At 31.7% G+C, this 22712-nt stretch overlaps 1 protein-coding gene across 1 annotated transcript; it reads left to right on the top strand.

The window, feature by feature from the left end:
* Window positions 1-18393: 18393 nt before the first annotated feature.
* Window positions 18394-22278, top strand: LOC120129575 (WAT1-related protein At3g30340-like). The gene is made up of 6 exons (XM_039147039.1): window positions 18394-18594; window positions 19750-19812; window positions 21144-21260; window positions 21351-21765; window positions 21857-22008; window positions 22103-22278. Exons 1-6 carry the CDS (start codon window positions 18413-18415, stop codon window positions 22233-22235), a joined length of 1062 nt encoding a protein of 353 aa, XP_039002970.1. The 5' UTR covers window positions 18394-18412; the 3' UTR covers window positions 22236-22278.
* The last annotated feature ends 434 nt before the right edge of the window (window positions 22279-22712 follow it).

The raw sequence follows: 22712 nt of genomic DNA, 5'->3' as shown, positions 1-22712 counted from the left end.
ATCCTCTTCTAGGTAATAGCCCTAGGAATATCATTTGAATTTTTTATCTCATATGTCTGCATGCTGGGAAAAGCCTCAAATATCCAAATCTACAAACAATATAATACACAAACATCAGTAATTGTTAAATAATTAATTATAAATTTGGAAACATTATATAGAAATTCTAAATTTAAAGGCCCAAATAAAGCCTGCCAAAGTGTATTTAGAACCATCGCCCCGCAAACTTTTTCGGTCCTCAAAGGCAGACAACAACTTCTTCCAGGTAGCTTTCCATAGATATGAACCCCACGGAAACATGTTCCATGCATTTAGGTCTTCTACCAATAATATTAGGTCCTCAGAAGTAGGTTGTCTGCCCTCTTTAACAAATAATCTCTTCAAGTCGTCGACGTGTAAACTCGGCTTTGACTTTGCCAGATCAGGAAAAAACCGAGATAACAATGATGGTCGGGAGATATGACTAGTGTACCGGGTTACTTCATCGTGTCCGAAGCGTACACCAGTGATTAAGCAAAACTCCTCCCGCCCAAAACAAGTATACGCCGGAGGAAAATGAAACTGTATCTCTTCATCACCACATTGTATCTTCTCGGGTAGATCGTTAGTCATGGTCTGAAGAAACAAATGTGTCAACATAGCATCTCCACTCGAATGTTGTACTTTCAGCCATGGCCCGAAGCAAGTATCCTCAAACAATTTTCTTTGTAGAGGTATAAGCGTCGACGCAATTTTAGTGGCTAGGCTTAATTTATTCCTTAAGGTCAATTGAGCCGAAAAAAATTTCTACAAAAACAATAAACATACCAAGTTAGATATACCAAAAACTACAAATTATACACTATAAACAGACATGATATTAAACAATGAAAACAAAGCCAAATATGTTTCAAACTAGCACGGTATTCACCCAAGTCATTATTCCATCATAGTTCACAAAATGCATCAGATAACATTCCAGAAGTAAGCACTTATATAAACATAAAAGGACAACATATAGGTTTACTGCAGTTTCAAGGACACCATAAAGAGTAGTAGTTTATTCTTGAAACTTAAATTAGCAACACTGTGAAGTTAGTATTTGTCTTTGTTTTTTGGTTGAAGTAATGCAATTCATTCAAGTTTCAATTTGCAGAATAAGAGTAGTTTCTGAAACTTAAATTCGCAATGCGAAATTAAAATCGTGTTTCGAATTTAAGTTTCAGAAACTACTCTTATTCTGCAAATTGAAACTTGAATGAATTGTATTACTTCAACAAAAAAACAAAGACAAATACTAACTTCACAGGGTTAAAGACTAAATAGTTTAGCAGTATTGGCATCAACCAAATGAATTTACTAAGCAAACTCAGTGAAATGGTTAATCTATATATATTGAAATTACCAGTAAATTTATCATCAATATAAGAAAAATCTAATAATAATACAAAAATTTCAAAATAAAAATAAGAGATTAAAAAAACTAACCCTCGGTGGTTGATTTTCCATTTTTGACCGTGGATGGTTGTGAGGGTTGCTCTGAGAGATGGAGATAGACGGATTTCGCCGGAGATGGGGACGGATTTCGCCGGAGATGGGGACGGATGTCGCCGTAGAGAGTGAGAGATGGAGATGAGACGGAGTTGTGATTTAGGGTTTTAGGTTATGATTTGCGATAATATTGTTTACATTTGTGTTGCGAAATTAATATTGTGTTTCGAATTCGAAAATAAAATAAAATTCGCGTTGCGAAAATAAACGCGCTTTGCGAATTTGACTATCGCATTGTGAATTTGACTATCGCGTTGCGAATTTGACTTTTGTGCTGCGAATTTGAAATTTAGTGTTGCGAATTTGACTTCTGTGTTGCGAATTTGAATTCAGTGTTGCGAATTTGACTATCGTGTTGCGAATTTAACTTCTGTGTTGCGAATTTGACTTCTGTGTTGCGATTTACAAATTCGCGTTGCGATTTACAGATTCACGTTGCGAATTTGGAAATTGGGTTGCGAAATTGGAGTTCGCGTTACGAATTTGTTGGTCATTTTCGCAAATCCAAAAAAAGTTGGTTAAAATCGTATATTATAAAGCATTTTTTGTCACTGAGGTTATTTTCTCCATATCTTATTGTTTTGTTCGTGTATCGAAAGAATTTTTATTTTTCATAACAAATGCAGAAACTAAATCATTTCAAAATTCAAACATCATAAGTTGCAAAAAATTGTTTTCCATAGGCGACTGTTGCAGCTGAGGATGGGCATGTTGTGGGGTAGTCCAGTTTTTTGGTCGTATTGATCATGACCCAAAAATATATTTCTTACACTCAACTCTGCCCCATTCTGATGAATTGCATTTTTTCTCGCATCGACTTAAAAATAGTTGAAAATCTTGTAGCATCATTTTTTTTCAAAAATAATTTTCTTGGTCTAAAACTCATTTTGGAAAATTTTATTTCAAATATTTTTTGAATTATAGGGGCTACATAGTCTTAGTGTTTAACATGATCTTTGATACCACTAAATCTAACCCCTAAATCTGGCCGGGAAGCGGTTAGAGGTTAATATGGGGCTGGTGAACCGATAGTGTTGAGAGGGTGTAGAGAGATTGATGGTGTGACGAGGGTGGGGCTTTTGAATGTAATGGAAGGTTTTATGAACAGAAGTGAAACTTATTAGCTTCAAGCCACCGAAGCATAATCCATAACTTGGAGATAATAACTTTTTTTGAAATATTTCTCTTGTTTTTATTACGAAAAGAGCAAATGTATCCTAACATATAAGAATAGATTAAATAAAGTGAATATTAAATTTAAAAAAATCATTAAATTATCTTATTTGCTGATTTCTGTATGTATATATATACACACGGTATGCACTGTGAAGCGAAACTGTGAATATCTACTCATTTTGCACTGTGCATTTGCGTGTACATTCTAAAGGCTTACTGAAATATACCTTATATGTTTATTTTATAGGGAATCAACAGGGACAGAGTAGAGAAAATGGAAGATCGATTAAAGAAAGATATTCTGTTGGAAGCTGCTAGGTATTTCCTTTGATTCCACTTACACGTTTTGTTTAATATGACTTGTAAATGTTTGTTTGCTGTCTTTATGAATGGTTGCCCCACCTTGCATGATAGCAAATTTTATTTGGAAATATGACATAGCAGATATGGGAATAAGATCCTTGTCACTGATGAACTTCCAGATGGTCAGATGGTGGACCAGTGGGAACGGGTATCCGGTGATTCTGTGAAGACACCTTTAGAGGTATAAGCTTTGGAAAATAAGAAAAGGTGACTCAACAATTGCTCTCAACGAATCATGATATCATTGGCTAAACTAAGGGGTTGAAATATTTCCACATTTACTATGTTTCATTCACGGGCCATTATCTTAATATATTCCGGCTCAGTACATAAATATATTTACCAATGATATCATGATTCCTATGAATTGTTGCAAAATGTTGAGAAATACCCTAAGAATTGGTAAAGATATTTATGTAATGAGCCGGAATATATTAAGATAATGGCCTGTGAATGTAAATGAGAAGATAAAAGAAAAAATATATCTGAATATCATGATAGAGTAATGCAATGAAATTTATGTTGATAATAGGAACAGCATAAATAGTAGCAAAATGTGTATATTGTTTGTGTTGAACTTAAAATTACAAAGAGGCAACAATACCAGAAGCTCCGATTCTGTTGAGATAAACCAAAGTAGCAATCACCATGCCAGTAGTCGTTCTTCCCCGACCCATTTGACAATTAAAAATAACATCTGTGCTTATGTCAGCTTGAGAAATTTCATTAGCCTAAACACAGAAAGGAATAAAGAGATAACGTAACGCATTATTAGCACAATGCAATTTTGGGATGCTAATGCTACATATAATAATCATAAAACCACAAGATTGACTTCATGCAGAAAATGAAAAAAACAAGACTTTGAATCACCGTGACATCATGTAAAAACACATAATTTCTCCCTTTTATTATAATTGTTTAGCTGTACAAATCCTTTCGCAGCAATTCAATGTGTTTTTTACATGAGTAACTGAGCTAAAGAGAGATAAATAATATCCAATAATATGAGTTTTTTTTTTTTTGTAGAAGTTACTGAGCTAAAAAGTGATACATGGTATCAATTAATTTCCAAGGAGTCTATCCAAGAGCAGAAATGACAGAAAATAGATATGTCCGCATTACCCAATACCAGAATATAAAGGGAAATGCACTTTTTCCCCATTGAAAAAATCAATGCAAAATAGCGCAAATTCAAGATTCTAACTATACCCTTTTTTTACCTTTTGATAATTCTAGGGAACCCAATGCCAGAAAATAAAAGAAGATGCGGATTTTCCCCTCGAGAAGTCAATGCAAACAGAACGAAAATTCACATTAAATCCCTCCCAAGATTCCAAGTAAACCCTTTTTTCTTGACAATTCTAAGGAACAAATGCCAGAAAACAAGACAATGTAATGAAAAAGGTATTGAGGGCTTGGGGAAATGGAAGGAAAATAAAAATGATTGTAACAAAGAGAAAGGCTAGTGAGGAGAAAAAATGGAAAATTTAATTTGTCCACTCAAAATTAACACCACAACAAATTTTTTTTACAATTGATGCATTTGTTTAAGTTTAAGTTGAGCCTACGTTATATAATATATGTATGTCATATATAAAAAAATATTAAATATATATATATATATATATTCTATATGATTATAGAAAATATTTAAATTGAAATAAAATAATATCATAATATTATAAATATTTACAATTAAATTTAAATAAATATTTGAACAACTCGACTTCACTCGAATTTTATAAACTCGACTCAAAAGAATTTTAAATCAAGTTTGAGTTATAAAATAGGACTCATCAACTCAAATATCTCAAAATTTTTTTACTCGACTTGATAGAACACTCACCCCTACCTGGTTCGAGCAGATGTTTCTACTGAGTGTGTGTTGTCAACATGGGGAGAGCTAGAAATTTTAGACTACGATGTTATAATTTAAGAAATTAAAACATCTAAATAAAATTATAAATTAATGCATAATATTAATACCCCGTAGATTAATGTATAATATGGTTAAAATAAGGATTTAAAAGAATAAACTATTTGATGATTATTTGTGAATCATTCTTATAGTATTTATTTATGTTTATTTATTAAGCTAAATAAACAATATGAATAAAATTTGTATATTCATTTAATAAACGAAAGAACACGAACAAAGATGTTTTTAGTTCGTTTATGTCTATGAAAAAATTTATTTATTTACTCGTTTATAAGCTAATTTATTTATTAATGATATTTTCTTATAAAATATTTAAATAATATTTCCTCTATTTTTATTTGAATTTCAACTCATTAATATAGATATACATATTTGCAGTAGTGTAATTATATGTTTTTTTTTGTAGATACCATATTTACACCAATATAAGTATCTACATCTATCATTATCTTGCTACCAAAAAATTAATACATGCTTACACCAATAAAGTAAGTACATCTTTTATCATCCTTATACCTAAAACTAAACACATAGTTATACTAGTGTAAGTATGTACATCTCTCATTATTTATTTTTAAACTTATTTTGATACTAAATTATTCAAATTATAAAATATATTTTTACTAATTTTTTTTTATGATATGATTATCTTTGTGAGGTGGTTTTATATTTTTAACTAGTTATATTTCTATAAGCATATTTTTTAATAAATATTTTTATGTTACATTGTTGAATATATTAATAGTAGTGATAATAGATATCGGGAAGAGTGTGTGTTTATGGGATTGAAATGAAATTCTAAATTTTTTTGTTATTAAATTTTTATAAATTAATTTTAAAAAGTATAAGATCAATTTTATTTTAAGGGGTGTCAATTTTTTTAAGAGTATTATATTTTTATTTTTATTTTCATATTTTAAATATGGCAAAAAGGCACCCAAGTCCCCGAACTTAAAAAAACAATTTGACACTCAACCTTTTTTCCGATCAATGTGGCTCTCCAACTCTGAAAAAAAATCTCAATGTGGCCCTTTGACCAACAAATTCCATTGTTGACCAATAGAACTGTTATTTTCGACTGACGTGACATGTTAACTTACCCAGCTCACCCGTTTAATGCTGATTGGATGCTGATTGTGTTTAAGCTGAGGTGGAAAACAAAAAAACATTGGAAACCTTAAGCTTCTAAGGCACGCTGTTCCTCGTACATTGAAGGAAAACTGAGAATAAAAAAACCTCTTCATCTCCAAACCAAAACTGAATGATTCAGTTTATTCTTTGAATCAAACAGAAGAAAATCATCTTACTTTGCAAAAACTGATTCTTAGTTTTAGTTCTTCAAAAATTGAATCGTCCATCTGTAAAATATTTTCATCCCTAAAAAAATTAGTATCCCTCGAATCGAAACTTAAACTCAGAAAACCCTGATTCAAACCCATAATAAAAAACCAACATTTCTTCCTTTTTTAGTTGAGAAAACTCAGATTCAAACCATGTATGAATCTTTGGTTGGATGAAAAACCTAGATGCAAGATACATTTTGGGGACTGTTTATGCAAACTAAAAATATTATAGAGGAACACTGCAACAAAAATTGCTAAGAATCTTTATTTACTTCGAGTGTTTGTTTAAAAAATTCATTTTTGTACCTTTTTGAATTGTTTTGTTTAACTTTCTCTTTTGTTTTTTGTTCTCAAAGGTAAACATTGTTGGAAGGAAAAGAACAACGAAGAGGTGAGATCTTTATTCGTTTTTTTAATTACCCTGTTGTTGAAAGGGTTTTGGTTGACTATTGTTTCCTTGAATCAGTTTTGTTTTCCGTGGTTAACTTAGTTTGTTTTTATGTAATATTTACTTGGTTTTACTAGTTGACTTGGTTGGTTTTTCTGCTCTTTTATTATATATATATATACATTCTGGATTATGTTTGCCCTAATCTTTTTTTATGTTTGACTTAGTTATTTTTGTGTTGTGCTTTGGGATTCTACGTGATAACATGTGAGGATATAATATGATTTGTTGTGCATGTGGTTCACATGCTTTGGGATTTTGTATAGTTTTGTCTGTTAGCATGTGTTATTGTTTTAAAGTTTTTCTTTGGTTAATGTGCTAATGTTAGCTTTTTGTTTCATGTTGATGTAGTACTATGGCTATTGATATTTATGCACTATAATATTTTTATGGTGGTTGATTTAAGACAAGTCCAAAGTTTGAATATGTAAATGGAGCCATTGGAAAATTTCAAGTTGATCATGATGTGTTATGCTTGTGGGATATTGTTAGGATTTATGAAGCTTGATCGATCAACCGAAATATGCCAAGAGATGGTGAATTAACGTTTTGAAATTTAGAGTGTCAGGAGTATAAAGATACGAAAATTTACACAATGATTTATAGTGGTTCAGCTTCCTCAAAGAAGTCTTCATCCACTACTTAAGCTCCTCACCTAGGATTTTCCAACAAATCCATAAATCCTCAAAGAAGTCTTGAACTTGTTTTTATATGTTGGAATGAGTTACTAGTTGTTTCTAGCCATTTGGGAAGGTTTGGAGTTGTTAAAAGACTTTATGCACACAAAAGTTTCGAAACTCTAGGAAATTTCTGAAACTCTTCAAAAACGTCGTTTGAAAAATCTGACTGTTGGACCCAAAGTATCAAAACTTTAATGAAAGTTTCAAAACTCTTGAGATAGTTTCAAAACTACAGGAAAATATCTAAACTTTTTGGGCTTCTATCTTGGAAAGTTCTGAAACTCTTGTACAAGTTTCGAAACTTCTAGTCAAAGCTTGTTTAAAAAAATAGTTTTTGACATTTTGAGAAATATTTGAAAATGATTCTAAAGTATTTGAAAGATATTTTTAATATAATTTGAAGTTAAAAGACTCATTTTAAAGTTTTGAAAAAGTTTAGAAAACATTAAACACATACCGTTCAAATTTAGTTGGACTTTAAATTATTTTTGAAAACTTTGAATAAATTCAATTTAGTTCAACAAACATTTTTCCCTTATTTGTTATATCAAAATATAAGTTCTACAGATATATTAGGGAATGTGTAACTTTTAGGATATAGACTGCATAAATTTGTGTACTATAGGGTACTAATATGAAGTTTGACTGTAATAGCTTGGTGTTGATTCATAATAATGGTACATTTAGACAGATGATGGATTTATTGTTTAAGAATAGTATTGCATATATCTACGTTGACCATAAAATTGATGAAGATGTGGTTGTTGGGGGTGTTAATAAAGTTGTTGAGGATGAGCCTACTAATGCCGATGGGCCTGCTAATATAGACGGGCCTACTGCTACATTCGGGTTAGAGACAGAAGGAGTGTGTGGGTCTTTTGTGGTTGATGAAGAAACATGTGAGGTTGGTTTTGAAGAGGATATTATTGTTGATGACGAGGTTGATGAAGATTGTTTCGTACATAATATAGAGTTAGCATCTGATGTGGATGATGAAGTTATAATCATCAAAAATCAATTGACAAGTGGCCAGAAAAGGGAGAAGAAACAAGTTGAAGTTAATGAAGATAATGAACATGATTTTGTTGAGGAAGAGATGCAGTCAACCAAACGACTGAGAAGCTTGAGGGTAATGGCAGTGAGTACTTGAACTCTTCTAACCCAGGGGAATATGGTGATAGTGATTACTCTTCAGATATATGTGGGGCATATTCTGGGACTCGAACAATAGGACCTAGATATGATCCAAATTGTGACATCCCGAAATGGGAACTTGGCATGAAATTTGAAGATTGTTATCAATTCAAAGAGGAAGTGAAGAAGTATTGTGTGGCAAAATGTGTGAACTTGAGGTTCCTGAAGAATTAAAGCAAAATAACAAGGGTGTGTTGTAAGGGTGATTGTCCTTAGCAAATATTTGCTAGTCATGACAGTAGATTTGATTGGTATGTTGTAAAGACATATCATCCAGTGAATAAGTGTTATAGGAGTAATAAGCATACAATGTTATATTGTAAGATGTTGCAGAAGAAATTCAGAGATAGGATATTGATGGAACCCAAATTGAAGATATTAACATTGAAGGAAATGTGCAAAATAGAACTTGGTGCTTATGCAACTTATAATATGTGCCAAAGAGTTAGATCTGCCATTTTGAAAGAGATACATGGTTCTTATATAGAGGAGTTTGCTAGTCTTTGGGGGTATGCTACCGAGTTGCTACATTCTAATCTTGGAAGTACAATTATAATTCAAGTTGATAGAGATAATTATGGAGTGGCAAGATTCCATAGGATGTATTTTTGTTTACATACACTAAAGCAAGGGTGGGAAGAAGGTTGTAGGCCTTTTATCGGTGTTGATGGATACTTTCTGAAATATGTGACAAATGGACTACTACTAGTGGTTGTTGGTAGAGATGGAAATAACCAGATGTTTTCGGTTGCATGGACAATTATTGAAAGTGAAGGCAAAAAATCATGACGATGGCTTTTTCAGAAACTAATGGTCGACTTAGAGTATCCTAAATATAATTGACTTACACTACTGTCAGACATACAAAAGGCTATAGTTTATTATGTTCCTTAATATTGTCAAATTATGTTTTTTATTGACTACTGATGCATTTTTGTACTATTTTGCAAGGTCTTATACCATTCATAAGGGAATCATCCCCGATGTTAAGCACTGATGCATTTTGTACTGTTTTGTAAGGTCTTATACCGGTCGTAAGGGAATCATTCCTCGATATTAAGCACAAGATGTGTGCAAGGCACATCTATGCACCTTGGCATAAGAAATGGAAAGGGATTAACATAAAAATTCAATTCTAGAACAAGGTCATATAAACTTTTGTAGAAGACTTTGATGAACAATTGAAAAAATTATAAGCTTTGGGGTATGGGTCTTCAAATAACCTATTAGATACCCCTGTGGAGCATTGGTCAAAGGCTTACTTTAAAGGGACTTGAAAATGTGATGTGATGGATAGTGGAAGCAAGATGCAAGCCTATTATCAATATGCTTGAGAATATTAGGGTCATGGTAATGACTAGGATGGATACTAAAAGATGTTGAGCGGAAAAGTGGAAAACCAACATCTCCCAAGAGCTCTTAAGGTTTTACATTTGGATAACCAACATGTGGTTGATTTAAAGAAGTTGAAATGCCCTTGTAGGAAATGGGAACTCAATGGGATTCCATGTTGTCATGTTATATGTGCAATGTATCAAGAGTCAAAATCACCTGAAGATTATGTTTCTAAATGGTATAGTAAGGAGATGTATGTGGCAAGTTACAAACATATCCTACAAACCGTGAGAGGAAAAAAGTTCTAGCCCAAAGATCTTTCTCTGATTAACCCTCTCGTTATAAAGGTCTAACCTGGAAGGCCCAAGAAAAAGAGAAGAACATATAAAGATGAGACCACAAAATTGACATTTGGAAAGTAGTCAAGATTCAGGTTAAAATGAGATACGGTCATTGTAAAACATTTGGCCATAACAAGCAAAGTTGTCCACAAAAAATAACTAATAATGCTTCAAGTCTGGTAAACATGTTATTTAATTTTTGCTCGAAATTGTGATTAGACAGAATTTGTATCCATTAACTTTATGGAATTACATGTGAATACAAATGCAACCAGATAGAAGAAGTCAACCACTTCGACTAATAAGAATGGTGATGGACCGTCTAAAAAAGGAAAAGATAGATTGGTATTGGTATTTATACCAATATGAATATTGGTGAAGAAATACTTAATGTGAGTATTTCATCTGTTTTTCTTCTTTTGCCAATTTGAATTTTTTATATTGAATAGTTGTTTGAAATGATATTTGGTACAATTCTACAGTTGGTTAATTATTTGTCTGAAATTGTAGAAATTATCTTTTTTGAAATTATGGAAATTAGCTTATTGTAATTCGTGAACATATCTATCAATTTGCAGTTGGTTAATTATTTGGGAGAAATTATGGAAATTCCATTGTTGACATATGTCAACATACATGTTAACTTTATTTGTAGCTTGGCTTATCTAGTGAAAGGGTTTTAAATTGTCTATTAGTGCCCCAAAGAAAATTGGAGTTCCTAATTCCCAGTTTTAGTATACATGGTATGGTCATGGATTTAATTGGAAAGGGAATAAGGTTGTCACTACTAGGTCAGTGACTAAATTGCAAATTTTGAAAACTATGTGCTTGATTTTGAAACAAGTTAAAAGTTCATGGATTTAATAGTAAAGCTGTAAAGTAACAAGGGTATTATGGTCTTTTCTAAGAGAAGATTTTTATTCTCTTTTTAAGGAATATAAAAACGTGGGAAATGAGGAAAATTTATCCAGAGTCTTCTTCTTCAGCTTCTTCTTCTCCCCGTAAGTCTCAGTTAAAGGTGAATTTAATTTCAGCTATTTAATTCTTGGATTTATAAGTTGATTTTGATTCTTTGAGTATTATATAAGCTTAAGGAAAGCTTATATAAGCTTTAAACATCAAGAATAGAGAATTAAAAAGGAAATTATATGAAGGGTGTTGAAATAAACTTTTGTTATAGAAAGGTTTTTGAAGTTCTAAAGATGGATTTGACTTGTCAAGGGTCTAATGAAGAAATTAGAAGCAATAGAATTGAATTTGGAACATGTTGAAAATTTAGTGTAATTCTTGAATTACATATGGAGAATAAGATTTTGATGTTAAAGAGGTGATTAATGAATAGAAATGAGTTTGAATATGAGTATATAAGTTAAGAATAAGAAAATGGATGATATATGAAGTTATTAAGTTAAAAAGAGTGGATTTTCGGGCATAAAAATGAATTCTGGGCTATGTGTACCGATGCATCAAGGGTATTTTCAGAAATTGTTCAGTGTGTATCGATGCACAGGAAGTGCATCGATGCACCCATTAAAAATGAAAACATCGAATGCAGTTAGTGCATCGATGCATAAGGAGTGCATCGATGCATAAGGAGTGCATTGATGCACCCCCTTAAAATGAAAACATCGAAGGTGATTTGTGTATCGATGCATGGGTATTGCATCGATGCACATATTAAAGAATGCATCGATGCACTATAGAATGTATCGATGCACTTCAAGGGGAAATTGAAATAGACATTTCTTTTGGTCTAAGAAATGATAGATTAGAGTATATCAATGGGATACTGATATGTATCAATGTATGATTATGTAGATATCGAACATGAACAAGTTCCGGAACGATTGTCGAGTTAAGATTCGATCGAAAGAGAGGAAATCATAAAAGTGGATTGGAACTTAGTGAGGCCAAGGTGTGTGCATCTTATTTGTATAAGATTATATGGAAATTGGACGTGTGATAAGTCTATTTCCTATAGTAATAGCTCATTAAGTCTTGATTATATGTATGTTAACAATATGAAGTGTATGTATATTTGATCATGTGAATTGATATTTTTTGTATGTGCTATGTGGTTTATGTAAAAACACTATTAAGTGTTAATGAGAGAATATAAAATAAGTTATGAAATTATAGGAATATAGAAGATAAGTCAAGAGATGTATGGAAATGGAAATAGATGTTTATGAAGAGGCATAAGAGAACAAATATAAGTCATATGATAATGAAATATAAGACTATGTGAATACATGGTTATGAGATAAAATATGTAATAATACGAAAATATGATGAAAGTGAGTTCATGAGAAGTGATAGGAACTAGGTAAACATAGGTAACAATATATGTATAATGGAAACATGAGTTGGACAAGTACATAGTGGTATGATCCATTATGAGAATTAGTATAATAGAGCTTTTTGATTTAATGAGAGTTAAGGGAACTAAATAAGATTGAATTATAGAATGAAATGGGAATAGTATATCAATTAGGAAACTTGAATTTATGCACTTTGGATATATGTTATATGACATGGATCTATGTGACTACGTGAGAAAGTATATAAGCTATGTGTCATGTAAATGTGAATCATATGAAAATGTTCTACGCGTAAGTGAACTATGTGTATATATGAATATGTGAAATGACATAAATGACAATGCCCATGTTTTGTGTCTTGAGAGCTAGAGGTATAGTTTGCATGCCAAGAGTCGAGGGTCTACGCGGTCCTTCGGGACATATATGTATTCCTTGGAACATGTGTGATGTCTTTTGAGACACATAATTGATCCTTTTGTATATGTATATGATTCTTAATGAATTTTCTATGTGGTCCTTAGGGACATTTTATATGGAACTTCGGTGCAATTCTACGCGGCACTTCGGTGCAATTCTACGTGGCACTTCGGTGCATTTATACGAGCTGTGGTGACAGCATTAGTGCACAACCTCTATAGACTCACATATCCATAGTTCTCACATGTGTACATGGGCTAATAAAGAAATAAAAACAAACATATAGTACATGTGACTTGTATGCTTTTGTGCTATGAATGATATTATATGATTTATATGTTAGTATGAGGGATTGTATGATTAAAATGAGTCAAATGTTGGTTAAAAGTCTAGGTATAAGAGGATATGTATTAAGTGATATAAACGGTAATAATATTGATAACGAAATAAGGATAATGATGGATGATGAGTATATGTGTGTGTATATGTTCTTACATGTAATGATATATTGCATAGATGTTATAGGGATTTGTTACATGAATAAGGGTATGGGTGATAGCAGTAATTGTTCATGCATGATTACAAGCTATAGTTTATATTATTTGCTTATTTGTCTCACTAAGTCATAGACTTAGTGTGTGATTGTTTCACACGTAGGTTACAGAAGTGAGAAGAGTAAAGAGCAAAGTGGAGCAAGACATGTCAGTTACTTCTTACCGAAGATCAGATCAGAAAAGATGTTTTGAATTATATGTATTATGTACATTGAAAATAGTTGGCATGCAATTAATGTTTTGAATTGTATATGCTCTAATCGGTTTTGCAAAAACATTTAAGCTCTGAATAGTTCTGGAAATCTTTTGAATAAGTTACATGTATAAAAGTTTTAAATTACTCACTATTTTATACAAGTAAATGTTTTGAAAAGTCAATGTGACACCTCGGACTCGAATCCGGGTCGGGTACGGGTTGAGGGTGTTACAAGGATGCCTCTCTAAAGCATCCTAGAATTTGAATGACACAATGAATTTTTTATGTCAACTTTTGTATTCTGGTTTGTTTTGTATGAAACAAGTTGACCTTTTGTTTTGTATAAAACAAGCTAGTCTTTTATTTTATATGTAACAAGTTGGTTGATGAAACTCATATGCTTGTCTAAACAAACAAAGTATATTGGAGTTGACTTTGAGGTGTGTTGTGAACTTTTACCAGACATACATATTGGCAAGGCCAATTTTTTTGTAATTGTAATTGTAACATTTTTTTCCTTTCACTTTTAAATTAACTTCAACTTATATTAGAATAATTCAAAATATTTTAACAATAGTAAACTGCAAATACAAGTAGTCATAATTTTTAATCCATTCTATGACTAAATTAAACATCAATCAACAAACTAAAAACCACTAAACAAAAGCATTAAACCTCAATGGTTAAACATTAACCCATAAACCTAAATTCTTAATCATTTAACCCATACACACCCATACTACTACTACAAATTTATCCAAGAAAATATCATCCCAATACAATACAAATTTCTCTTCCCCCTAAGTTTATGACCATGATTTACTTCAGCATACAATTGCTTTTTGACCGAATTCATCTGAAACTTCAGTTCTTGAATTGAGAAATGATTATTAGATTGTAACAATTTTTAACTCTTCTTTCTCTTTTCGTAATTCGTAAATCACGAATTTTGCTCTTTCGGACATTTCTTCTTCATACCATTTAAAGAACTTACAATCTACACTCTTGAAACTAGGGCAGCTAAAAAATCTTCTACATGCATTTTTCCTTTTCCAAATTGTCCACATTATGGTACTTTAATCCACATTTACAATACAAAGAATTTCCATCATATTCCTACGAGAAAGACGAATGAACATTGCTACCGCAACTGCTCTCAGTTAACAAGCTTACTGAATTAGCCATAGTGTTTATAACACTACTGAAAAATATTTTAAATATTTTGAGAAAATGAAAAACAAACATTTAGGGTTTTCAAATATTTCATTCAAACAAAAGTTCCATTCAAGAAAAGAAAAAAATAGAAAAAGATGAAAGGAGAATCAATTCGAGATGAAATAATGCTTTAACATTGAAGGTCCAATAGATTAGAGATGAACAACTTACATTATGATGCCCAACGGATGCAGGTGATCATAGGAGTTGTAGCTATTCAAAATCACGATGGGGTGAGATGAATTTGGGGAGAGTAGAGAGGAAAACATGAATTTAGATTTTTAAAACACAAAAAAATGTTTAATACTTTTTTTTTTGTGTTTTTAAAAGATTTTTTACACCACAGCTTAAACACAATCAACGTCCAGTCAGCATTAAACGAGTGAGCTAGGCAAGTTAACGTGCCACGTTAGCCGAAAATAACGGTTATGTTGGTTAACGATGGAATCCGTTGGTCAAAGGGCCACATTGAGATTTTTTCAGAGTTAGAAGGCCATATTGATCTGAAAAAAGGGATGAGGGTCAAATTGATTTTTTTAAAAGTTCAGGGACCTTGGGTGCCTTTTTGGCTTTAAATATTTAATTTTTATATAAGGTTTTTAAAAAATTTTGGGGAGTCAATTGACCCCCTCATAGTATGCCAGCTCCACCTATAGTTGTCAATGATTTAGAAATATTATAAACATATATTTTTCTTATAATCATTACAGACTATTAAAAACTATTTTGATTATATAATTTTATAATATTTATAATTGTGATTATACCTTATATTTCTAATATCAGAAAATAATTAAATTTAAATAAAGTAAAGTAAATAGTAATACAATATAAATATACAAATGTCTAAACCTATCAATTATTTATATTAGGATTAAACATTATTTTTGTCTGTATGATTATGCCATAGAGGGGAGCAGATAAGGACATCGTTTTTTTTTTAAATTTTTTTTTTATAAATTTTAGATTTTTTTTGTATTTTCAGTTGAAAATTTGTTTTTATCTCTTAAAAGTTTATAAATTCGCACTTCTTTAAGTTTTATAATTTCGTTTTCTACCATAAATTTTTTTATTTGTCCCATATTATACATTATTATCATTTTTTGTAGCTTCATATTCTCTAAGGAAATAAAAAATTACAGATTATCACCAAATAGGGATGGTGCTAGGATCAAATATTGAAGAGGTAAAATTATTGTATATCAAAAGAATAAAAATCTATCAAGTATAGTTCCTCTTAACCACTATGTAGCTTTGTCTTCATCAACAAGCACCTAAAATTGTCGTTAGTAATGTAATGAAACCAGTGATAAATGCAAAATTTCATGGGGTAAACTTTTAAAATTTTATAAAATAAAAAACTTATAAATTTTTAAAAAAAGTATATATAAATTTTTAATTAAAAGTAAAAAATATTTAATATATATATATTAATTTAAAATATTTGGAGTACATCTCTATATGGCTCCCAAGTCTAGATGGTAGGGCACTAAAAGGGTCCTAAAACAGTATATGAAATCTCAAATCCATTCCCACTCAACTTGTGAATATATTTTTCAACATCTACTTATTCAATGCCTACTACTAGTACCCATCAATCAATGTATCCTAACTAGATGGGATTTGGTTCATGCACTAATGTATAATTCTAGGTTTTTTTTTTTTTTATAAAATGGGCGGCTCAAATGAGATGTAGATTTATTTCGGTAACTAAACACCGTTTTTATAGAGGAGGATAATAAGATAAGTAGTATTATATTTTGGGTAAAGTACATAATTAATATCTAAGCTATCATTTGTGTTGCATTTTAGTACCTAAACTTTCATTCATTTCAAAACCATACCTAATATTTATTTTTTGTTTCATTTTAGTATCATGCATATAAAATATTTGGTACTAAAATGCAATAAAAAGTTAAAGGCGGGGGTACTAAAATGAAACAAAAAGTTAAAGTCGGGTACTAAAATGAAAGAAAAAGTAAACGTTAGGTATGGTTTTAAAAGATTGAAAGTTTAGGTACTAAAACAAAACATACTTGATAATTTAGATACTAAACATATAATTTATCCTATATTTAAAAAAATACAAATTCGAACATTAAAAATAATATTATTAGAATCGACAATCATAAATTTTAAGATCTTTTAGTGTCCTAAAGTTACTCGTTGCATGAGAGCGTGTGAAGGTTAAATTAATCTTTATATATGTTGGTTGAAGCTTGTGTCTAAGATGGTCTTTTCAACTCTTTGAAATCTTCAATTCAATCAAATCGCTATCTTCATAGTGGGGTAAAACGAAGAATTTTATGTTAAAGAGAATAAATTTATAAAATTTTAAAAGATGAAAACATATTATTAATAGAAAATATAACGAAAACTTTAAAATATGTCGAAATTTAAATTTTTTTAGAGGTAACCTCCCTCATTTGTCCTTCCTCGATCAATCCATATTCATAATGTTGATGAAAAATGATGATTGCAATGATTGTTGATGGTCCACCCCTTCTGATTTTGACGAAAAGTAATGATTGATCGTTTTATGAGAGATGTAAAGTCGGTGACCTGAAGAAGATGATGGTTTATATGTATTGATCTTTAGTATTGAGTCAATCCTAAAATGATGACGGTTATTTATAAGTTGACAGACTAAATAGATTTCATATCATATAGTAAATTTAATCTTGATAGGTTACGTGAGCCATCCAATAATCATATAAGGAGATTACAAAGGTTCGAAGGATATTAGATTATGGAGGCTTCAACAGGCAAAAGACCACTTTTATTCGAATTTGTAAGTGTAAACTAATAGTCACGATCGGACTTCATTGAGATTAGGGATGGTAGATAAGTACAAATTCATGGATTTTACACCGCACCCGCTTTAATTAGGATAAAAATATATATAAGTTTATTGAGTAGTTAGTGGGTATGAAAATATTAGATGGATATAAATACGAGAGAAAGGTATATGTACCTACTCGTCCGTTTGCCATCCCTAATTGAGATGATTGGGGATATTATTTCATCTCCATTCCATTTGTTATACCCTACATGTGGCCAAAATGGATGCTCGAGTCTTATCTCTCACCATTAATCTCCATTTTCCTCGAATAGACCACCCTCCACTTCCATGACTAATCAAGGAGATACAATTAACTAGCACATGGATTGGGTGCAAATCTAAGATACAAAGAACTAAAGTGATGGAATGATGACTAATCCCTAGACCTCAACAGTGTTTGAGATTCGATGGGAATGATATTCATATTCCCATAGAGGGTTAAGCCCTTTATTTATAGTAAAAAGGATGGGATTGGGGTTCAAAGATCGAGGTCCATTTTGGGGTTCATAAACAAGATGGACTGGTGTGGGCAATGGAGCTTTGTTGTTGCCATGGTAGCTATCAACTTTGCGTTGGCTACAACAAATGCACTTTACAAAATGATTCTTGACCGAGGAACCAGCCGTGTAATCATCTTGGTATATCGTCAAGCCATTTCTACACTTTGTTTGACACCAATTGCCTGCGTTCGGGAAAGGTATATATTCGATATAAATATGTTCGGTTTATTTAAGTTATTTTTAGGTGATTACAAGGTAGTATATGCTAAGAAAATTTCTTAACTTATGACAATACATATACACTAGGGATGGCAAACGGGTAGAATTTCATGGATTCCTCACTGTATCCGCTTCAATTGGGGCGGGATGGATATAAGTTTAGTGGGTAGTGGGTGGTGGGTGGTTGTGGATGTAAAAAGTCATATCCGCTGTAGGTAATGGGTAAGTGATGGGTTTAAGACTTTACTCGTCTCGCATCTATCCGTCCACTAACTACCCACCATGTAAATTTTTTATCATTATGAATTTAAGTATAATTTCAGAGATTATTATGTAAATCTTAAGATTTTATAGGACATGACTTGTAATTTAACTAAATGTTAGGGTATAAATATTTTTAGGTTTGAAGATCACTGTTTATCCTATCTTAAATTGGTGGGTATGGGTAGGTACAAACGTATACGGGATGAGTGGTAGACATCTAGTTAGGTAATGGGTTTGAGATGGATTTGAGAATATACCCGCGTGGAAGGGTGTATATTTGAAAATTTTACCAGTCGTGGGTGGTGGGTAGGTGGTAGATATGAAAATATTAGGTGGGTATGAAGATAGGGGAAGGGGTATCCGCACCCGCCCCATCCGTTTGTCATCCCTAATATACACCATGCATATGCAGCTTCTCGAACTTGAATCCTCTAAGAAGAATATTTTTACAACTAAAATCACACAATGAATTTTATTTAGGGTAAATTACTCATTTAACACTTAAACTATCAATATTTTCAATATAATACCTAAAGTTTAGTTTTTGTTTCGTTTTAGTACCCCCAACATTAAAAACTTAACGCATTTAGTACCTAAACTATCAGATTTTGTCTGTTTTATTATCTAAATTTTCAACAAAAAAAAATCAAAACTTAATGTTAAATTTGAACATGGGTGCTAAAATGAAACACAAACTAAACTTTAGGTATGGTTTTGAAAAACTGAAAATTTAGGTGCTAAAATAGATCTAAACTAATAATTTAGGTACTAAACGTGTAATTTACCCTTTTATTTAAAGATTAGTGAATTATGATAATTGGTATTGTATTTTCGAGATGTTTATGAACGGTTTATGAACTTTCTTGCAGAAAGGGTAGACCAAAGCTCACAGCCAGTGTCTTATGCCAGCTTTTCCTCAATGCTCTCATAGGGTTAGTCTAAAATCCAAAACAGCTCCTTTTTTTTTAATGATTATTCTGCTGATTTTATAAGGTTAAACTGTATACAAGGTTCTCGTATTATGTATATATATATTTTTTGCGGATTTGTTTCTTCTATTATGGTATATTCACTTCCAACCCCTTTACATTTTGAAATGTGTATTTTCAATCTTTAAGGCAAACTCTTTCCATTAATTTTTGTCAAACAGTTTGACATAATTATTTCCTAAAAGTCTAGGATGACGTCAAGGATGAAACTAAGATAAATTATTAGGAGGTTCAAGTTGTCTAGATTCAAAACTGATTAGGACCTAATAAGTATTTCTACTAAACAAATGGGGGCTACAATTAATGTGATTAATTTCAAAACTGTCAGGGACGTGGAAACTAATTAAACCAAAAAAATTAGGGGGACAATATTTAATTTGACTATTTTAAACCGATAGAAACCTAAAAACTAAGAGTAAACTACACCATTTATCACTAAACTATACCCTTATATTTTACTCATTGTACTTTTAATTTTTTCAATTTACTCGTTGGACTCTCGAATTGCTCCTATTTAGGTCACTCTAAATTATTTTATTATTATTTAGAAGTGACATACCATTTATTATTATTATCTAATATAAAAATAATTTAAAATATAAATTTAAACCTAGATGGTGGTCGCCGGTGACGAGAAGGGACAATGATTATTTAAAATCATTTAAAATTTAATAATAAAATATTATTTTAAATTATTTTTATATTTAATAATATATAAACATTGCATGTCATAGAATAATAATAATAAATTTGCAATGAACAAAACAGGAGAAATTAAAAAGTTCAATGAGGAAATTGAAAAAATTAAAAATATAATAAGTGAAATAGGAGAGAGAGTAAAGTTCAATGATGAATAGTATAATTAACCCAAAAGCTAATTGGAAGGGAGGACTTAATATGAATAGTTTGAAAAGTAGGGATCTAGAAGCAATTAAACCAAAAAGTTGGAGGATGGGGCATCCCCCTCCAACGTCCTAGATAGCTCCGTCCCTATAAGACGTGACATACACTTTGGTATTTTTGTATAGTTGGCCAAAATTATCTGCGTTTTCTAAAAAAAGAAAAGGAGAGAAATTATTATACCATTTGACTGATCAACCGGAAAAGATTAGTATCAAGGACTAATATATACATATTTCAAAATATAAAGGACTAGAAATGTTCAAGTTAAAAAGTATCTAAATTCACTAAAGATTTATAATGCAGAGACCTTGTATTAAATTTGGCCGTCTTATAATTATTCTAAGAACCTATAAACAAAACAAACCCTGCAGGACAACATTGGCACAGTATTTTTTCCTTCTTGGCCTCGAATATACTTCAGCTACGTTCTCATGTGCATTCCTAAACACGGTTCCTGCAATCACCTTGCTTTTGGCTCTACCATTTGGGTAAAATCCTTAGACACCAAGCTCATCATCTCTCCAACTTGATGTAGTTTAAACTGAGTCGTAAACCAAATCAAATCGGCACATTTTCAGGCTTGAGAAAGTGAATATCAGAAGCATGGCAGGTCAAGCAAAGGTCGTTGGCACGTTGGTTTGCATCGGTGGAGCAATGGTATTGACACTTTACAAAGGAAAGACATTGGTGGGATCAGATTCAAGGGACACAGATGATCATATCGTAAACTACGGCGGCACGATGGTTTCAACAAGGAAGAGAGAGAGATGGAGTATCGGTTCGATGTTTCCGGTTGCATGCGCCATCTGCTGGTCATCGTGGTTCCTTCTGCAAGCTAGGATTGGAAAGAGGTATCCCTGCAAATATTCAAGCACTGCATTTCTGTCTCTCTTCAGTGCCATTCAGTCAGCCATATTAGGATTGGTATCAGAGAGGGACTTTGACAAATGGATTTTGAAGGAAAAAGTTGAACTAATAACAGTCACATTTTCTGTAAGCACACCCTCTTTGTTATTGTTATAATGGTCAAATTATGGTTTTGGTCCCTCTAACATGACAATATTTGGAATTTAATCTCTCTTAGGGAATAGTGTCATCGGGCTTGTGCTATGTGGGAATGTCATGGTGTGTAGAACATAGGGGTCCCGTCTTTACATCAGCCTTCACTCCACTGGTACAAATATTCGTAGCAACGTTCGATTTCTCTTTTCTACATGGAAAACTCTACTTAGGAAGGTTATCTACTCTAACCCTTATTTCCTAATACTAATTGTTGCTAATATCCAAACATTTATATGGGTTCTAACTATGCTAAGCTTTCATTGAACAGCGTCATCGGATCAATCTTAATCATAATCGGTTTATATATTCTGCTATGGGGAAGAAACTCGGAGGCACAAGAAATGCAACATCCGCAAGAGAAAGAAGAAGTAGGTGACTGTAATACAAGGTCACAGGTGTAACAAATCTCTAGCTGTGCAAGCACTTTCTGTTGTGTGCCCAAATCAACTTTGTATTATATAAATAATGTCAAAAAAGACTAGCATGAAAAATGTACAAATGCAACATAAACACACATTATCGATAATGCATTCAAGGAATAGTCAAATACTAACAATTAACAAGGGCAATTTGGATTCTACCCCTACCAAACATCTTTTCATTGCCAACACATACGAACAACAATGTCATAACATAGTCGGCATTATACCAGAGGATATGCATATTATCACGCTAAAACATGTGAATGAAAAGTGTAATCCCACAAATGCCAGAGGATATATATATCCAATACTCACAGCATGCGAATGAAAAGTGATAATAAACGTATCCAATACAGCTACAGATCAAAACAACAAACTAAGCACCAAATCATGCATTGCAACAAAATAAACAAAACATAATTTCAACACTCCAAAATGGCCTTAGAAGACTTGTAT

The sequence above is a fragment of the Hibiscus syriacus genome, unplaced genomic scaffold (assembly GCF_006381635.1).
Source record: "Hibiscus syriacus cultivar Baekdansim isolate YM2019G1 unplaced genomic scaffold, ASM638163v2 tig00110503_pilon, whole genome shotgun sequence".
Taxonomy (NCBI): Eukaryota; Viridiplantae; Streptophyta; class Magnoliopsida; order Malvales; family Malvaceae; genus Hibiscus; species Hibiscus syriacus.
The sequence above is the reverse complement of the archived record's forward strand: the minus strand, read 5'-3'. Positions and strand labels throughout refer to the sequence as shown.